Source organism: Crinia signifera, chromosome 7, assembly GCF_055691185.1.
Source record: "Crinia signifera chromosome 7, ASM5569118v1, whole genome shotgun sequence".
In the NCBI taxonomy this organism is placed as follows: domain Eukaryota; kingdom Metazoa; phylum Chordata; class Amphibia; order Anura; family Myobatrachidae; genus Crinia; species Crinia signifera.
This window is the reverse complement of record NC_139223.1, coordinates 177,377,667-177,398,858: the sequence shown is the minus strand read 5'-3', so window position 1 is coordinate 177,398,858 and position 21,192 is coordinate 177,377,667. Positions and strand designations below refer to the sequence as shown.

The window sequence follows — 21,192 nt, the reverse complement described above, 5'->3', positions numbered from 1 at the left end:
TATAAAAAGGGAATAAGAAAGGATACTATTTTCCACTGTGAAACTTGCCCCGACAAACCCGGCCTATGTATAAAGGAGTGTTTTAAAATATACCACACATCTATGGATTATTAGGTTCATCATTTCACCGTGCTTCGGGGGTCTTGCTAATGCCACATAGCACCCACCATTCATTCCACCAGAATCTGAGCTGCAAAATCCAAAAATCACTCCTTCCCTCCACTCCTTGAGTCCTGCCATGCACCCAACTGGTATTTTTTGGTCACATATGAGGCATTGCCATACTCGGGAGAAATTGGGGCACAGATTTTGGGGTGCTTTGTCTCCTTCATTCCTTGTGAAAATGAAAAATTTGGAGCCAGAACTGCATTTTTGTGTAAAAAATGTAATTTTTCATTTGCACAGCCCAGTTGTATCAAAATTGGTAAAACCCCTGGGGGTTTGAAATGTACACTATACCCCTAGATGAATTCCCTGAGGGGTGTAGTTTGCAAAATGGGGTCACTTGTGGGGGGTTCCACTGTATTGGTGCTTCGGGGGTCTTGCTAATGCGACATAGCACCCACCAAGATTCCACCAGAATCTGTGCTGCAAAATCCAAATATCACTCCTTCCCTTCTGAGTCCTGCCATTTTTTGGTCACACATGAGGCATTGTCGTACTCGGGAGAAATTGGGGCACATATTTTGGGGTGCTTTGTCTCCTTCATTCCTTGTGAAAATGAAAAATTTGGAGCCAGAACTGCATTTTTGTGTAAAAAATGTAATTTTTCATTTGCACAGCCCAGTTGTATCAAAATTGGTGAAACCCCTGGGGGTTTGAAATCTACACTATACCCCTAGATGAATTCCCTGAGGGGTGTAGTTTGCAAAATGGGGTCACTTGTGGGGGGGTTCCACTGTATTGGTGCTTCGGGGGTCTTGCTAATGCGACATAGCACCCACCAACATTCCACCAGAATCTGAGCTGCAAAATCCAAAAATCACTCCTTCCCTTCTGAGTCCTGCCATGCACCCAAATGGTATTTTTTGGTCACATGTGAGGCATTGCCGTACTCGGGAGAAATTGGGGCACAGATTTTGGGGTGCTTTGTCTCCTTCATTCCTTGTGAAAATGAAAAATTTGGAGCCAGAACTGCATTTTTGTGTAAAAAAATTAATTTTTCATTTTCACTGCCCAGTTGTACCACAATTGGTGAAACCCCTGGGGGTTTGAAATGTACACTATACCCCTAGATGAATTCCCTGAGGGGTGTAGTTTGCAAAATGGGGTCACTTGTGGGGGGGTTTCTAACTTTTAGCATCTTATGGTGCCTAGAAACCTACATGGTGCCTAAAAAATAATCTCATAAAAAGGAGGCTCCAAAATCAAGTAGGTGCTCCTTCTATTATGAAGCCTGTGGTTTGGTCAACGTGCACACTAGGGCCACATATAGGATATTTATGAAAACAAAAGAATTGGGGGAATCAATTTTTAGTCACATTTCTCTAGTAAAATCTACTGTGTTCCTTAGAAAAATGTATTAAAATTGCAAATCTGCAAAAAAAATGAAATTTTGAAATTTCACCTACACTTTGTTTTAATTCCTGTGAAACACCTAAAGGGTTAACAAACTTCCAAAATGCTGTTTTGAATACTGTGAGGGGTGCAGTTTTTGAAATGGCATCATTTATGGGGGTGTCTCACATACAAGTCCCTCAAAGTCACATCAGAACTGAACTGGTCCCTAATAAAATCAGTGTTTGAAATTTTCTTGAAAATTTGAGAATTTGCTATTCATATTTTAAGCCTCCTAGTGTCCAAAAAAATTAAAAGGAGGCTGAAATAATGATGGAAACATAAAGTAGACATATGGTCTATGTTAGTTATTAACTATTTTGAGTGGTATGATTATTTGTCTTACAAGCAGAAAATTTAACATTTTGCAAATTGCTAAATTTTCCATTTTTTTACGACATTTTGGTATTTTTCACAAAAAAACACAGACTGTATCGACCCAAATTTACCACTAACTTGAAGTACAATGTGTCACGAGAAAACAATTTCAAAATCACTGGGATAAGTAAAAGCAAAAAAGTTATCCCCACTTAAGTGATACATGTCAGATTTGAAAAAAAGGGCTCTGTCAGGAAGGCAAAAACATGCTGCGTCAGGAAGGGGTTAATATTGGAGCGGGATCTTAGAATACAAGCCAAGGGCTCAAATGCCAGAGCGAACAAGACAGGGGATAGTGGACACCCCTGCTTCGTCCCTCTGGCTAGCAGGAATGCCGGCGATTTCCAGGCCCAAATTAGGCCCCAACCCAAAGGCCTTTAGGACCGCCCACAAATAAGGCCACTCGACCGCATCAAACGCTTTGGTTGCATCTAGTGATACCACGACTGGATGTCCATCCCTCTCAGTTTGCATTTGAAGGTGGCAATATCATTTTCGTATAGACAGGTAGCTTTTCCAGGCATAAATCCGGACTGGTCTGGATGAATTATTTTTAAAATGTACTTATTTAACCTAGCCGCCAATATTTCGATCATCGATGGCCAATGTAAAATAGTTTTGCCATCAATGAGGGGGGAAAACCAGATGGTTTCCTTCCATCGATGTCAAGCATAAACGGATAGTTTTGTTTCTCTTTTTCCCCAAGGGGCCGGGGCAAGGAGCATAGCTCCGCCCTTTACAACTGTTAAGCCCCGCTCCTGTGTTTTCATTGACCCACAGGCCAATATCAAAGAAAATGGATGACCATCGATAGGCAAAAACATTGGGATGCCCATCCATTGCATCGAATGCCACTATCGATGGCCAGATTAACTATTGCCATCCCTATATCAGGCCCACTATGTGTGATGCTTTCTGTCTGTATCAGCCCAGCATGACTACTTGAGCCAGCCACCTGCCGGATTACAACTGGGTCACCAGTGGAACTGCCCTGTCAGCAAGGAGAGGATAGGGAGTGGTTCCATCACAAATAGTGGGAGCTGCCCATACACCATGCAGAGGGGAAGTAGTCACCCAGCACAGGATGGGAGTAGGAGTGGTGTAGACTTCTCACCACCCTAGGCAAAATTTAACCTACTGCCCCCAACCCCACCCATAAGTGTGGAGGTGGAATCTTACAAATCCTACAGCCACCACCCCCCCCTCCCCCCCAAGATCCTGGGGCCCTAGGCAGGGTAAACACTGGAGGATGGGCCTAATTCAGACCTGATCGATGCTGAGCAAATTTGCAGCGGCCAGGTAGACGCAGCCCCGCTATACTGAAATCCCGCCTTGTGAATAAATGTGTATGCCCACTCACAGCATGCACCGCGTAGCCCTGGACTTACTCAGCGGCTGCAATGAATACAGGCATATTTGGCCTGGAGCTGATGTGACACACCCTCCCCTAAAATGCTTGGGTACGCCTGCATTTTCCTAGCCATGCCTGCGTCTTTCTTAACTCTCCCACTAAGTGGAAGGTTACCACCCTCAGACGCCTACTTCTTGCGAACCGCCTGCAAAGGAATAAAGTAGCAGGATTCCTTTGCTAGCAGGCATTGTGCATGCACATTGCGGCCCATACACATCTGCAGTTCAACAATAATTGGCCGCTGGGTCCCTGATACTTGGTCACCCAGCAGGGGGTGGGAGCTGCCATCACCCAGCAGGGGGTGGAAGATACATCACTTGGTCACCCAGCAGGGGGTGGTAGCTGCCCTGTAACCCAGCAGGGGGTGGCAGATCCTTGGTCACCCAGCAAGGGGTGGGAGCTGCCCCTCCACCCAGGAGGGGGTGGAAGATACAGTACTTGGTCACCCAGCAGGGGGTGGTAGCTGCCCTGTAACCCAGCAGGGGGTAGCAGATACTTGGTCACCCAGCAGGGGGTAGCAGATACTTGGGTTAAAAAGCAGGGGGTAGCAGATACTTGGGTCACCCAGCAGGGGGTAGCAGATACTTGGGTCACCCAGCAGGGGGTAGCAGATACTTGGTCACCCAGCAGGGGGTAGCAGATACTTGGTCTCCCAGCAGGGGGTAGCAGACACTTGGGTCACCCAGCAGGGGGTAGGAGCTGCCCTGTTGCCCTGCAGGGGGTGGGAAACTGCCCTGTTACCTAGCAGGGGTTCTGAAGCTGCCCTGTCACTCAGCAGGGGGTGGGAAGTTGCCCTGTTACCCTGCAGGGGGTGGGAAGCTGCCCTGTCAGATGATGCGTTTAACCCTTCCCACCCCCTAACCCGCCACCATGGCGATGGCTATGTATGCGGAGTGACAGGTGCCCGCCGCCGGTCAGCGGGAATAGGGCGCAGCACGCACACCCTGGCACAGGCAACTTTATCTCCCGTGTAAACTAGCGGTGGGCATGGGGGGAGAGGCCAGCGCCGAGCACTGTGCCAGATCCCGGGGATACTGTGTCCTGGATCCACCCCTGGCTGCTGCTGCTGCTGCTGAGATCACTGGAGACATTCAGCAGCAGCGGATCAAGTGCACTGTCCTGTAATCGATTGCCGAGCGCCAGCCTGTGTGCACTGGCCGTGTGTCTGGGGAAGGCTGGCTGGCGGCTGCCCGATCCGTTTCTCTGGGTTTGACCAGCTGTCCCGGGCTAACCCCTGCCGCCTCCTGCTGCCTGCTGCCTGGCTCTGCTGCTGCTGCTGCTGCTGATGGAGGAAGTCAGAGCCGGGGGATTATCACCCTGGTAGCCCCGGGGCCCGGACCCGCCGCGCAGGGGGATGGCAGTGTGGCCCCGCATACACTGCTGAGGTGAGCGCCGCCTGCAGGTGCCCGGGGGGAGGAGGGGGGGGGGGGGGGGGGGCACAAACTTGTTATTATGTAGCATGGTGTCTGCGCTGCCGGGGACTTGTTGCTGTCAGGATGAGAGGAGAAGGGGGAGGGGCTGCTCTAGTGTCACCCTGCCTGTCCCCTGTCCCTGTCAGCCTCCCTGTTACATGCCTGTCACCTGTCCCTGTCAGCCTCCCTGTTACATGCCTGTCACCTGTCCCTGTCAGCCTCCCTGTTACATGCCTGTCACCTGTCCCTGTCACCGTCCCTGTTACATGTGTGTTACCTGCCACCCTCCCTGTTACATACCTGTCCCTGTTACCCTCCCTGTTACATGCGTGTCACCTGTCCCTGTCACCCTCCCTGTTACATGCGTGTCACCTGTCCCTGTCACCCTCCCTGTTACATACCTGTCCCTGTCACCCTCCCTGTTACATGCCTGTCACCTGTCCTTGTCACCCTCCCTGTTACATGTGTGTCACATGTCCACCTCCCTGTTACATACCTGTCACCTGTCCCTGTCAGCCTCCCTGTTACATGTGTGTCACCTGTCCACCTCCCTGTTACATACCTGTCACCTGTCACCCTCCCTGTTACATGTGTGTCACCTGTCCCTGTCAGCCTCCCTGTTACATACCTGTCACCTGTCCCTGTCAGCCTCCCTGTTACATGTGTGTCACCTGCCACCCTCCCTGTTACATACCTGTCCCTGTCACCCTCCCTGTTACATGCGTGTCACCTGTCCCTGTCACCCTCCCTGTTACATGCGTGTCACCTGTCCCTGTCACCCTCCCTGTTACATACCTGTCCCTGTCACCCTCCCTGTTACATGCCTGTCACCTGTCCTTGTCACCCTCCCTGTTACATGTGTGTCACATGTCCACCTCCCTGTTACATACCTGTCACCTGTCCCTGTCAGCCTCCCTGTTACATGTGTGTCACCTGTCCACCTCCCTGTTACATACCTGTCACCTGTCACCCTCCCTGTTACATGTGTGTCACCTGTCCCTGTCAGCCTCCCTGTTACATACCTGTCACCTGTCCCTGTCAGCCTCCCTGTTATATGTCTGTCACCTGTCCCTGTCCCCCTCCCGGTTACATGTGTGTCACCTGTCCCCCTCCCGGTTACATGTGTGTCACCTGTCCCTGTCATCCTCCTGTTACATGCGTGTCACCTGTCCCTGTTACATTCATGTCACCTGTTCCTGTCACCCTCCCTGACAATTTTCCTACCTGTCACCCTCCCTATTACCTGCCTGTCACCTCCCTCCTACCTCTCACACTCCCAGATACCCTACCTGTCAGGCTTTCTGTTACCCCATCTGTCAGGCTCCCTGTTACCCTACCTGTCATGCTCCTTGTCACCCTACCTGTCACCTTCCTCCTGCCTCTCACACTCCCAGATACCCTACCTGTCACGCTCTCTGTTACTCTACCTGTCATCTTCCTCCTACCTGTCGGGCTCACTGTTACCCCTACCTGTCAGGTTCCCTGTTACCCCTACCTGTCAGGTTCCCTGTTACCCCTACCTGTCAGGTTCCCTGTTACCCCTACCTGTCAGGTTCCCTGTTACCCCTACCTGTCAGGCTCCCTGTCACCCTACCTGTCACCTTTCTCCTACGTCTCACACTCCCAGATAGCCTACCTGTCACGCTCCCTGTCACTCTACCTGTCACCTTCCTCCAGCCTGCTCAGTTTCTCCTTTTCATCAGCGACCAGAGATGGTCGCTGATGAAAGGGAACCTCTGCCGGCGGTGCCGCAGAGGTAATCAGCTGGTCGCAGGAGCAAGCTCCTGCGACCAGCGATTAGAACGGGGCTGAAAATGGGAGCGCGCACCCAGCGATTTATCGCCGGGGCACACTCCCATCACTGGAGTGATGACATCACTGTCATTAGTGACAGTGTAGTATTGGGGATAGTGTGACAGTGAAGTATTGGGGACAGTGTGACATTGGTGACAGTTTAGCATTGGGGACAGTGTGACATTGGTGACAGTGTAGTATTGGGAACAGTGTGACACTAGTGACAGTGTAGTATAGGGGGTAGTGTGACACTGGTGACAGTGAAGTATTGGGGACGTGTGACATAGGTGACAGTGTAGTATTGGGGACAGTGAGACACTGGTGACAGTATAGTATTGGGGCAGTTTCACACTGGTGATAGTATTGGGGACATTGTGACAGTGTAGTATTAGGGACAGTGTTACACTGTTGACAGTGTAGTATTGGGGACAGTGTGACAGTGGTGACAGTGTAGTATTGGGGACAGTGTGACACTGGTGACAGTGTAGTATTGGGGAACAGTGTTACAGTGTAGAATGCGGGAGAGTGTGACACTGGTGACAGTGTAGTATTGGGGGCAGTGTGACACAGGTGACAGTGTAGTATTGGGAACAGTGTGAGAGTGTAGTATTGGGGACAGTGTGACAGTGTAGTATTGGGAACAGTGTGACACTGGTGACAGTGTAGTATTGGGGACAGTGTGACACTGGGGACAGTATAGTATTGGGGACAGTTTGACACTCGGGACATTGTAGTACTGGGGACAGTGTGACAGTGGTGACAGTGTAGTATTGGGGACAGTGTGACAGTGTAGTATTGGGGACAGTGTGACACTGGTGACAGTGTAGTATTGGGGACAGTGTGACACTGGGGACAGTATAGTATTGGGGACAGTGTGACACTCGGGACAGTGTAGTACTGGGGACAGTGGTGACAGTGTAGTATTGGGGACAGTGTGACAGTGTAGTATTGGGGACAGTGTGACACTGGTGACAGTGTAGTATTGGGGACAGTGTGACACTGGTGACAGTGTAGTATTGGGGACAGTGTGACACTGGTGACAGTGTAGTATTGGGGACAGTGTGACACTGGTGACAGTGTAGTATTGGGGACAGTGTGACACTAGACACTAATTTACTAAGATTAGAGTTATATTGAAGATGGGACGTTGCCCATAGAAACCAATCAGATCCTACTTATTTATTTACCACATTCTACAAGATAATAGCAAGAATCTGATTGGTTGCTAGGGGCAACATCACATTTAGAAGCCTTAGCAAATTGACCCCATCTTCAATAGAACCCCCATCTTACACTAAGGTGTACATTTACTAAAGATTCTTAAAATGAAAAGAAGTGATGTTCCGCATAGCAACCAATAGAGACATGATTGACAGAATTTGATTGGTTGCTACATCACCTCTTTTGATTGTTGGCATCTTTAGTAAATGTACCCCTAATAGTGGTAGCATTGTGGAACTGGTGACTAGGAATGGCGTGACAGTGTGATGTCAGTGTGTTACAGTGTGATGTCATTGTCATTGTTACAGTGTACAGTAGTAGTGATACTATATCTAGGCTAATATAAGGAAATACAGTATGTTACATGTATGACTGATGATGTGGCACAGTATGTGACATGTATGACTGATCATGCGGCACAGTATGTGATATGTATGACTGATGATGTGGCACAGTATGTGACATGTATGACTGATGATGTGGCACAGTATGTGACATGTATGACTGATCATGCGGCGCAGTATGTGACATGTATGACTGATGATGCGGCACAGTATGTGACATGTATGACTGATGATGCGGCACAGTATGTGACATGTATGACTGATGATGCGGCACAGTATGTGACATGTATGACTGATGATGCGGCACAGTATGTGACATGTATGACTGATCATGCGGCACAGTATGTGACATGTATGACTGATGATGTGGCACAGTATGTGACATGTATGACTGATGATGTGGCACAGTATGTGACATGTATGACTGATGATGCGGCACAGTATGTGACATGTATGACTGATCATGCGGCACAGTATGTGACATGTATGACTGATGATGCGGCACAGTATGTGACATGTATGACTGATGATGCGGCACAGTATGTGACATGTATGACTGATGATGCGGCACAGTATGTGACATGTATGACTGATGATGCGGCACAGTATGTGACATGTATGACTGATGATGTGGCACAGTATGTGACATGTATGACTGATCATGCGGCACAGTATGTGACATGTATGACTGATCATGCGGCGCAGTATGTGACATGTATGACTGATGATGCGGCACAGTATGTGACATGTATGACTGATGATGCGGCACAGTATGTGACATGTATGACTGATGATGTGACAGTGGGAGTGGTGGGATTCTGTAGTGTTCATTCTAGCACCCGCAATCTTTGAAACCCTATGCAGTTCCTCTTCCCTGCCTGGGGTTTCGCTGTCTGCTGTGGTGTTTCTAGCACAGTGTGGTCTGTATATAACCACTGATATGCAAACCAGACCTGTGCTAGAAACACCACAGCAGACCGCGACACCCCAGGCAAGGAACAGGAACTGCATGGGGTTTCAAAGATAGCGGATGCTAGAATGAACACTAATGCTGGTAACAGTGTAATATCAGGAATGGTATGACACTGCTGCTGATGGGATAATTGGGGCAGTGTTCTGTTGTTGATAGTGTACCACAGTACATGTGTTTGACAACAGAAGTAGTCTGATCATTGTGAGATGAGACCGCTCCAGCAGACACATGCTACAGGTGGAGGAGAACTGATTGCTTGTCTCTGAGTGCACCCTGTAATTACTGATGCTGTGTAATGTAAATGATCCAGGTACTGAACTGTGATATAATTCGCAAAATAGGCGGGAGGGGGGGTTATCCCCCTTTTCTAGCAATATAATATTATTATTAATGTGCCGTTAAGGGCACCTATCAGCTGGCATTAGAATCCATGTACTTCCTAGGCGCTCTTCATCCATCCCTACACTACAGTCATCCCCTGATGGTCTGGCTCCCTAGGTCCCTCACTCACCTTACCTTGAATTTGGAGCTGGTCTTTTCCTGCTTCCCTCCCTGTATTCTTCTCACCCCTACCTCCTCCCCTTTCCTCTCCTTTTCTTCTCCTGATTTTTCTCAGCTGCTTCAGAAATAACCGGTGGATCCAGTTTTGTTTCTTGTTAATCTCATTGCTGGTGCGATGACCTCCCTCTCCTTCTTGCTTTCCTGAAAGTACGTGACATTCCTAACTTTGTTCACTAGTCTGCCTAACAGCTCTACCCTGCACTGCACTCATCTCCTCAGCCGCTGCCTTACTGATATCCACCCACCCCGGGACTCATCAACACTGCTGTCATCCACGGCCGCCACCCTGCACCTCTTCATCTTCACCTGCTAACAGAAACCAATGGGACAGTTCTACACGTGAGGTAGTTACATCTTCAATATGTATTCTTTACTCCCAACCCACGTATCCACTCTTGTCAGACTCACGCGCCCAAATAAAGTCAGACCAATATACCTGCTCAAGCATCATCACGCGAGATATATATATATATACATATATATATATCTGGGTTGCAGCCCGGCACTCACCCCTCCTGTTCAGTTACCCGGGTGCCCGTTCAAATAGATGGACGATAGAAGGAAGAAAGGACTGGCACTCCTGGGATTTGTGAAAAGTTTCTTGTATTTCAAAAAATAACGACCAACGTTTCGGGGCAGATGCATCACCTACACCTTGACAAAGGGGCATCTGCCCCGAAACGTTGGTCGTTATTTTTTGAAATACAAGAAACTTTTCACAAATCCCAGGAGTGCCAGTCCTTTCTTCCTTCTATATATATATATATATATATATATATATATATATATATATATATATATATATATATATATATATATATATATATATATATCATATATGTGTGTGTGTTAGAATACATGATGTACATTTGTATGCACCTATCTAGTTTTGGAAGTCTGACGGTTAATGTCATTTCATTGTGATGATCGTTTTCGAGATGTGTAGCTAGTCTGAAAGTTGTGCCAATAATGAATCCACAATTGACCTCACCAACGGGCCATTCCTATCTACAGTGTGGTGGTCACTTGTTATCTTGTTCTGGACAGTTAGATTAGGTGGTGAAACCTGCTGTTTGATTGGGCGATTCCTTCCCCTTATCTCTTACCCCCATTTTATCTAGCGTCGCTTCCTGATTTTATCACTGCCTGTTCCTAGGCATTTAAGTGACAAGTCATGAGTAACTGAACCTAAAACGCTGCTGTGTATTTTGTACGTTCAGAAGTTTTTCCATACTTTTCTCATGCTCGGCCTGCAGTGTGTTCAAACCAATGGGTTTTCTGTTGCTGGTGACAGCAATTTGATCCGTCTGACAGGGAAAAGGACAGATGAGAGAGGGGTAAAAGTGCTTATGCAGTATCTGCAGCAGTTAGAATTATCTGCATACTTTTTTTTTTTCTTTACTTTTTTGGGAAGTGATTTGGAGACGAGACTCGAAGCAGCCTTCTTTCCAGTAAGTAATGAAGAAATTCCAGGAGCAGTGGCTAAATATACTTGGTGGATCAATACAGAAATGGCTGCTTGTGAATTATTTAGCTGGCAGCGCTGGAACAGTTTGGATGCTAAAAGCAAACAGGGAAGAGGTGATAAGAAAATTCCTCCTCCTGCCTTACAATTTGGGTTTGAGCTCCGGACTAGTTTTCTGCCTTTTTTTTTTGTGACAGTATTTATGCTACTTAGCGGAGGAGTGTGACGTTAAATGCAACAGGTTTATGTGACAGTTGAAGCCCAACTTCTGTGTTCTACGGTAGATCCTTATAGTTATTAATATTGATTATATAGATGGTGCTTCAAGGGTTCTGCTGCGCCTAAATATGCATAAACTAATAAGCCTGCCCAAAGCAAATGCTTCGAAAGCTAGTCTGCTACCTTGTGATTGTCTCTGTGTTTGTGCACGTGTGAGAGAAAGAGATGTAGTTTCACTCGCTGCCAATAGATGGCAGCGTTTAGGAGGCACACCAACGGACACTAGATAGTTATATTGTCCTGGGGATAACTTTTTAATTCTGTTGTAAAAGTCCTTAGACAACTTTTCTAAACTGCTTTTTGCACACGTTTTTCGTGATCGTTAGCCACAGAACATGGAAACATATTTGAAAATAAAAAGGAAAGATGTTTATAAATAGGACTGTCAAGTTGCTACGTTGTATGATCTCAATGTGAACGATACCATCTCTGAATTCCGCTTGGCAAGGGTTAAGGCGGTCATTACTTTCCTATAAATGTTTTGTTTAATGTAATGACCGAGCGCACAGGAAATAATAGCTGGCTGACCACATAGTGATTTGGTTCTATATTCTGGGCCCAGTGGGTTTATACTCGGCTATGTAACCCATACATTATTTAACCTGCCACACCATTTCAATGCCCATCAAACATAGCCTTCACAGCGTTGTAGGGAAAACCAGCTTACGCACTCTGTATGTTTGCACAAAAGTGCGAGGCAGACGGTAGCGCATCCTTTTGGGCGAGCGGTATCCGGTAAGACACTTGTTTCTGGTTTTAGATTCATGTAAGAAAGAACTAAGTTTGGACATAGTTTGTCAGTTGCTAAAACTTGACATCACATCACCTACAAGAAAATAGTATTTTCGGAACACAGTCAATGTAACCGGGGCTGTTTTGTACATTGATGCTTCGAATTTTGACCTGTGCTCTAGAACATCTGACAAACGTAGACTTAATTCCAAAAAATGAACATTGAGATCCCTCTTATTCCTCCGCAGCAACCTGAAGTGATTGTGAATCTGAACCATTATATATTGGTAAACAGGAGGTTAACTGTGTGATGTAATAAGTCTTTTGATGAGAGGGAGTTTTGTGCGGAGTTGCAACTTCTTGCTGGTTACAGAGGGGTTAAGTCACATAACACACGAAGACTCTGGCTTGTCACATTAGGCGGCTGACAGTGGGACATAGGTACATGTGTGCTGTGCTATTGTTGGAAGCCCATTTGCGCATCAACGTTTATTGTTTTTTTTTTTTTTTTTGTTATGCTTTTGTTCTGTCTTTTTTTTACTTCTCTAAACTTTTTTAGCTTTTATCTTCTGATTTTAAAGCACCTGTCGTATCAGTCTGACACTTCTTGAGAGGCCTGATACCCTTTTAGACAAAGCTGTTTGACAGTGCCCCCCCCCCCCTTTTTTTAAGTCAATTTCTTTTTTTTTTATTTTTTTTTTAGAAAGTTAATCTAATGACCACAGTATTCTGTTCATTTGTTTTTAAGTTATTTTATTTACACAACTTATTTAATTTCAGTATCTGCTTAATTAACAAAGCCATGCTATGCAGTTCATGGAGACGAACGACAGCAAAGCTTATGAGAGGGAGTGTCAGTTGCCCAAAATCTTAAAGCAGACGGACTCCTCTGGAGTTCTACATCCTAGGAAGAGAAAGTCATGGATGACTGCAGGCCGCCCAGATATATGCTCAGTGCAGCAAAGGCAACAGAAAAATGTAAATACTTTGCAAAAAAATCAAAATACAAATCTATTGATTGTGGAAAGTCTTCTAGATTTTTTTAAAAAATGTCCCTTTTTTTTTTATATTTCAGCACGGCTTTTTTACTATGGAAACAGAGAGACCAGATGGATATGTGACTAGTAAGTGGCTGTTTTATTCCAAAGTTTTGTAGCAACTACTACTGCTGTCTACCTTTTGTGTTATTACTTCTTGTTCCAATTCTGTTTATATCATGTAGTTAATATATGAGGACATATTGCAGAAGTGCTTATTGGGACCTATGGGTCTCCAAAACAACACGGTAGCTGGTAGGGTAGGAACGTCATAAACAAATATTATAGAAGCTTTTACTGTCACAAAGATAGATTGTAAGCTTGCAGCAGGGCCCTCCTACCTCCAGGTCTGTCTGTTTTTACGATGAATGATGAAAAAAAAAAAGTTTGCTTGTCAATTTTCACACTTATTTTGACAAATTCGCTTGGCACTCAACGGGTTAAGTAAATTGAGCCTACCTGTCATCCGTAGGGTCAGTTATGGGGTGGTGAGCAGCTGGGCTTCTGTTTCCTCATGTTTGAGAATTGCCAGCCACTAGCACTGGTTTTGCCTATCACTTTGATAATAAATAATTTGGTCCTGGACCAGGCACAGCGTTTGAAAACCACTGAGTTAACTGTTTAAAACTTTAAGTTTTTGTCATTTTGTACCAGATTAACCTGCAGAAAGTAGTTCAAATAAATAAATAGAATTTATAAAAAAAATAAAATAAAAATAGCTATATAATCTCTTACAGTATTAATTTGATGACCACAAAGTTTTAAACAGACTTGGATGATTGCTTACTCTATTGATCTTTTGGTCATGCTAATATAGCGCATGGTGCCTAGAATTTGGGGCTCATTTACCTATATTGCATTGGTGCGCCCATCATTCTTGGCTTCTTATAATGTCTAATTGGTTTATAAATTCTGAATTCTATTGTGTTGACTATCTCTTAAGTGCAAACTGTGTTTTGTCATGCACCTGTTTGTTTGTACAACCTGCTATTGTAATGCCTCGTACATACAGTTAGATTTGGTCTATTTTCGATTTGATTTTTCTTATATAAGCAAAATTGAATCATAATCGAATGGACATCAAACGGTTTTCAGCCACATTCAATGCCAGCATCGCAATCGAATAGCAATAGACTCTGCAGGCAAGACTGATCTGTACTATATAGTCCAATTCGAATGCGTTTTGCTTGCCGTTCAATTTGATCCCAATCGAATGGAGATCCAATCGCAAGCAAAATCGCACCGTGTGAACACCCCTTAACTCACTACAGCAGGGTACATTGTTTCCTGTAAACATTTTAAAAATTGTTAAAAAAATCTACAATAATGATACACAACTTATAGCCAATTTGAAATAATCACGTTTACAAATAATATAGGGAATTAGGGAATGCTGTTAGCTGTCTGATAATGCTAATGCCTTTCCCTATAAACTGGGGTTATAATACACACATTGCTTATATTTACTACCACGTATATTAGATGTAATATCTCTCAATCTAAAACATCATAACTGCATTTTACAAACATGAGTCATTTTTTAAATGTTATCTTTTCAAGTTTGCGATCTAAGCTGTTTATGCATTTTTGCAGCAGGTATTTCATATTTTGGCAAGTTTTGTTTTGACGAAAATGCCAGCCTTATTATTCAATTAAATGTAGGTACTCCCAGTACTAATAGCCCATCTTTAGGCACCGCATCGCCTGCCTGATATGTGACACTCATTCTCTCTGCTGGTCTAGGACTTTTGACTTTTCTGCTTTTCTAAAAAAATTTGTTAAAACATTGTTTTGTGTTGCGACTGTTTTGTGTTCGAGTTTCAAATGTTACATTTAAGAAAACCACAATAAAATGAGATAAGAAAATATTTGTCATTGTAAAAGAACAACAAAATTACAATCCAGGTCACAAAGAGGTGCAATTTATCATGTTTAACAATATGTTTTTGGTTTATAGTGTTTATTGTATTAGGATTTGTATTAAAATAAACGCCTATGTGGCATTCTAACACTGGACAGGTGGAACTTTGTGTCCATTGGATGTCACTAACCATCAGAAAAACCTTATTTTGCCTTGCAAAATGATTGCCGGTTTAAAAAACTTCTGAGATAGGCAACATCCAGCACCTCCGGAACCTATTACATAGGCCCTGTGATCTGATCTGGAACCAGTTGACTGTATACACTTGCCCTGTATACACTTTCCTAATGATAGTTTGCATATTTTTTGGAAACAAGTTCCAAAGATGTCAACTTAATAATTGTCCCTGCTAAGTATATTTATTGTGTGATATAATATAGTATTTTGGGATGGTCATTTGCAGGATCTGGGGTTTGTTGTTTTTTTACATCCCATCTGTTGCCCCCTTATTCTTTAGCCTCAGAAGTGGGAACCGTTACCTAGGGGACTGCGAGCAGTATTATTACATGCTCCTGCTCTCATTGTGCATGACGGAGGTAGAACAACTTACAGAATTATATAATAGACAAAGGATACTGTATAACCTACTGTCAATTTTAGCTGCTCAAGTTATCCACATGTTAAAGGCTGAATGCACTATGGTATTATAACAGCGTACAGCGATTGTGACATCATACAGGCATATATAAGGCCAGTGAAGTCCTAGATGACTTGCAATGTTCACACTTTTCCTACATTAGAAGGGCATACTATTATACTGTATTACACACTATTGTATGATAGACAAACACTTGCAGCCACTGGTGGAGTCACCAGTTATGTAACTATATAATTAGGGAACCCTCTCCTTCCCAGTTAATGACCATTACCACTACTGTGCTCAGCACCTGCTCTTTTATACTGTTCTAGATTATCGTTATAAAGGCGCATAACACTGAACATGGGTGAAACGTCCGAAATACCTATACGCACAAAACTGCACTAATCTAAATACAATCAAGAAAGTAATGGTGCTCATACACTTGTGCGATTTGTTAACGACACTGCGATTTCCCTTGAAGCTCCATGTGCGATCAATCGCATCTCAAGTTTTTTTTTTTTAAGCATTCGATGTGCATACAATCGTGCGAGAAATGGCATGCACCTAGCGACCTGAAATTGGGCGATGGAATGAGGGCTGGGCTAAATAAACTGGCAGATCGCACAGTGCATTGCAAAAAATCGCATGTGTGTATACGGTAGTGAATAGGCACTTTACAAGCATTGCTGACCAGTTCCAAGGTGGTTACACTTACAGGTTATGTAGATCCAGAGTTTATTCTGTTAATAAAATAAATATATAAAAGATGAGAGTAGTCTGGTTGGAGTCTATCAGACGTCAGAGAAGTGATAACTAGGTAGACCACCCATAAGATACCCTTGTTTAGGAGGCACAGCACCCTGGCTCTTGGCTGGCTCATCTCAGTCCTCCGGTTAGGCTGCATTTATTATTATTACTAACATTAATATATATATTAACCCTAGAATGTCTGTGCACATGTACATGTGGTAGGAAATATAGATTGTAAGCTCCACTGGGGCAGGGACTGATGTGAGTGGTCAAATATTCCGCAGTGTTGTACAGATAATATTTGAACATTCACATCAGTTCCTGCCCCAGTGGAGCTTACAATCTATGTTTCCCACCACATGTACACGCACACACATTATACTGTTACTTTTTGTGGGAGCCAATTAGCCTACCAGTATATTTTTGGATTGTGGAAGGAAACCGGAGTACCCGCTGGAAACCCACACATGCACGGAGAGAACATACAAACTCCACACAGTTAGGGCCATGGTGTGAATCGAACCCAGGACCTCAGCGCTTGTGAGACAGTAATGCTTAATGTAGATTAAAATAAAATTAAAAAAAAAAATGAGATGTTTTATTGGATTCATTGAAATCACTATTGGTGAGTCACCCAAAGAATTTGTTTGTTTCTACTTTTAAAAAATGGTTGCTTTAAAGGTTCTAGCCGATAATAATTCTTAGCTGAGAGAAGTCATAAAAATCCCGAAGCAATGGAATGCCCTTCTAGCTGGGAATCGCATCCACAGGAAAGGACATGTTAAGACTCTGGGAGAAAACATTCTGTGAAGAAGAGACGAGGGATTCTGTTGCAACGATCTGATATTCCTCAGGAGTTAGTTCAGGAAGGCGCTAGGGACATCCGTGCCTGAGATGAGATTGCTGAGCTTCACATTCCAAGTATCGTGAAACTAGTATAGTCTAGGATAGATGTGGACATCGGCCACGTAAACCAGGGTTCTTGGGGTAAATTTAATAAAGTTTCTAGCAACCCACCAGTTTCTGTCTATCATTTCTCTGTTGCGTCCTAAAAAATGATAGACATAATTTGATTGGTTGCTGCGGACAGCATTGCCTCTTTCCAGTTTTAGAAGCTTTATTACATTTCCCACTATGGGGGGGGGGGGGTATTCCCACTATGGGCGGTATTCAATATGAGATTCCGACTGTCGGAACATCCCGACGGTCGGAATTCTGGGTCATTTCAGTCCGGTCTGACAGCACATAGACAGTCGGAATTCAATGTTCCGGCTGTCGAGTGTCGGTAAGTCTGTGGATTGGACAACACGCGGCTAGTTCTGACAAAACAGATAAGTCAAATCTGGTAGCCATTGTTAACGACAGCATTGAATAGACGAGTATTGAATACCTCCCTATGTGTCAGGATTGGCTCAGCCTTGGGCTGCCCGATCACTTTTGTGTAGCCGGCTTCTAGGGACTCAAAATCTATCCATCATTTTTGTAGGATGCAGCCGTCCTTATCGCAGAGGAAATAGCACAGGCACAAGATTTAGCCGTATCGACTTTAAGTGCGACTTAATTGGTTTTCCTAGATCTGATGCACATCCGTACCTTCTCAGACCTTATCCAGCCATTAGTTGTACACCTGCTCTAAACCTTTGGTCGATTTTTTATTTAAGTTTTGAACTGCGAGCTGTAGTGAATTCAGTGACTTGAGGACTGTTCGTAAGCACAGACTGACAATGACTGATGTCTATGATGCAAGAATAGAAAAACAAAAACATTTATCTAAACATTTATAGACAAACATATAAACGCATACTGAAATAGGAAAATCTTTGTTAAACCTCATACAGTATGCATCTATGTCATGCTGAGACATAATCGCCTTCTTCCAAGGGTGTGTGGGAATTCCCTCTATCTTTTGGAGCATTCCAATCAAGCCATCAGTGACTTCGGGGTAATTCCATCGGTGCTACAAATGTTTATTGCATGAATACTTGCTATAAAGTTAGAAAGTGCTATATAAAACAAATGACACCCTTTTTGCTGGCATTTCTCATCAGATTCACCCAACTTGGGCGAGTTTCAGACACAAATCACCAAATCTTATTTTATTATTTGAACCATAACAAAGCACTGAATATCGCAGACATCCACAAGGTGGGGGGGTTAAAGGGAATTCAAAGGAAGATGCACACCGTAGGTGTCATGTGAAGTGTTTATATATATATAAGCCCACATACCAGATGCCCAGAAGGGGACAGTAGCCAGGCAGAACAGGATCACGCGTATGCATGTTGCAGTCTGTAGCCCTGGTAGAGGATTATACGGCTGTATTGATTTGTACCAGGCAAGTACTATAAGTGGTCACATTGTTTCCAACGCCTAACTATCTGCATTGTGCAGACAGCACCTATTATAGCACTGCGCAGCTTAATGCTAGAAATCCAGCTATGAGATCATGCACCGGGATCGATATTTCTCTGTAAAACGCGTAAGTGCAGTTAAATTGCCGAAATACTACTTTTGTGGAATGAGCCTTTACAATAGATTACACATAGTTACTCCCTTGTCCCTTCCCGAGCAGACAACACTATCTCTAAGCACCATCTTATTTATACAAGTTGTACCCATCGTCTACTAGTGCTGGGAGCTAGCTTTCAAAGTCTTAGGGGGGGATTCGGATTCACCCGCAAAGCATATTTGGTTTGCTAATGGACAAAAAAATGCTGCACTGCAGGTGGGGCAGATGTAACATGTGCAGAGAGAGTTATATTTGGGTGGACTTCAAACTGATATCTATATTGCAGTGTAAGAATAAAGCAGCCAGTATTTACCCTGCACAGAAACAAAAAAAACCAACCAAATCTAACTCTCTCTGCACATGCTTCACCTGCCCCACCTGCAGTGCAGCATGGTTTTTAGCAAACCGAATGTGCTTTGTGGGCGAACCCCGAATCACCCCCTTAATGCCTCCAAAAGAAATGTACTTAGAAAACAAAACTACCATGCAAACAAAGATAAAAAGGTTCTCTACAATATTCTTTTACACAAACATCGCATTAAGATTTCTTCCTGAGCTGACAAAAAAATTGTAGCCTCTTGGATTTTGCATTCCTAGGGTCGGCGAAGGTCTCGCCCTACAGGCAGAAGACTCCTAACAGGTCTGTTCTTTATTTTTACCAGGTGATAATGAGCTTGTGCCCGAGAGGGAGCACTCAAACATGGCCATAGACCTGACCTCCTGCGCCCCCAATGGACAGCATTCCTCTCCTAACCACATGGCAAGCAGTAAGTCACCCTTCAGTATCTATAAATATGTATTATTAGCAGTAGGATGACTTTTATGACTGATGGTTTCTACATTTTGGTGTTATGTGGCAAAGCATCCGCCTTCCATTTACAATGCATCACCATTGTGCTCTGGAAAATGGTGGTTGGTGAGTTCTTCCGGTGCACCTGCTTGGGGACTTGGATCATGTGATCTGCTGGGTGGTCTGGAAAATGTGACAGTTGGTGAGTTCTTCCGGTGCACCTGCTTGGGGACCTGGATCATGTGATCTGCTGGGTCATCTGGAAACTGTGACAGTTTATTGCAGCTACCCACTTAGCAGGATTTTTTTGAAATTCTAATCCTAAGGGGGTTAAAGGGGGTACAATGTTTCACCCAGCAAATCTTTGCCTGGTTGAAACCAGACGCATCAGCTGTTTTTTTTTTTAGTATATTACACTGCACCATGGTCCTAGTTCGTGTTTGTAAGTAAATTAAAAAATCAGGCAACTGGGTAAAAACCATGCTGCACTGCAGATGGGGCAGATGTAATGTGCAGATAGTTAGATTTGGATGATTGTCCGACCCCAAATTATAAATTGCAATGTAAAAATAATTCTGTCTAACATCTGTGGGCTACATGCAGAAGCAGCCAGTATTTACCATGCACATAAAAAAATATATAAAAAGAACTTGCACCCAAATGGAGCCAATACAGACCTGTTCGTACAGACAGGTTTGAATTCGTCCCTGTTCCCGATGGTGGTGGTCATTTCCACTAGTCACTTATTGGATAAAGGGGAACCGTTGCTGTAAATGATGTTGGGCAGCTTTTCTAATTTATGCACATATTGCCTCGTCTTGGCCATATAATTATTATTCAAACCAGTATTTAGCAATACATGAATTACAATCTTTCTTTAGCCTCAGACAGAGCAATTGTCTGATTTAAATGACATTCCTAGAAAGCGTATTGCAATATTACATAAGCAGACAGCAGCAGTTTCGCTCTTCCAGTAATGTAAGAAAGGCACATTTATGGCACGGTAATAGAGCGTTTTGTTTATTGGTTTATGCGTGACGATTCATGCAACTTGTACTAATTACATTGCTTTTTTTTTTTTTTTGCTTACCTCTTTGATTTTCAGTCATGTATTTATGTAATCAGTAATGCAAATCAATAAAAAGTCACATGAATGCTCCGTAAGAGACAAGAAGGGGGGTATTCAATTGCTGACAATGGGCCTGATTCAGAGTTGATCGCTAAATAATCTAACACCCGCCAACTTTGAAAACCCCATGCAGTTCCTCTTCCCTGCCTGGGGTGTCACTCTCTGCTGTAGTGCTTCTAGCACAGTGTGGTCTGTATATCAGCACTGATATGCAAACCAGACCTGTGCCAGAAACACCACAGCAGACAGCGACACCCCAGGCAGGGAAGAGGAACTGCATTGGGTTTCAAAGTTGGCGGGTGCTAGAATGAACACTACGCATGTGTACCGTACGCATCGCGCATGAAAG

At 44.2% G+C, this 21,192-nt stretch overlaps 1 protein-coding gene across 8 annotated transcripts in view; it reads left to right on the top strand.

Moving 5' to 3' along the window:
- Positions 1 to 4,240: 4,240 nt before the first annotated feature.
- Positions 4,241 to 21,192, top strand: part of IKZF2 (IKAROS family zinc finger 2) — a 65,684-nt gene continuing 48,732 nt past the window's right edge. Inside the window, exons 1-5 of one of the 8 annotated variants that reach the window (XM_083154486.1) lie at positions 4,241 to 4,731; positions 9,829 to 9,995; positions 12,908 to 13,105; positions 13,203 to 13,251; positions 19,587 to 19,691. In XM_083154486.1, coding sequence (XP_083010612.1) covers positions 12,935 to 13,105; positions 13,203 to 13,251; positions 19,587 to 19,691 — 325 coding nt within the window. In that variant the 5' untranslated portion in view covers positions 4,241 to 4,731; positions 9,829 to 9,995; positions 12,908 to 12,934. Of the gene's footprint in view, positions 4,732 to 9,828; positions 9,996 to 11,065; positions 11,103 to 12,907; positions 13,106 to 13,202; positions 13,252 to 19,586; positions 19,692 to 21,192 lie in introns of all 8 variants that reach the window. The other 7 variants (XM_083154484.1, XM_083154481.1, XM_083154483.1 and 4 more) reach the window with 7 other exon arrangements.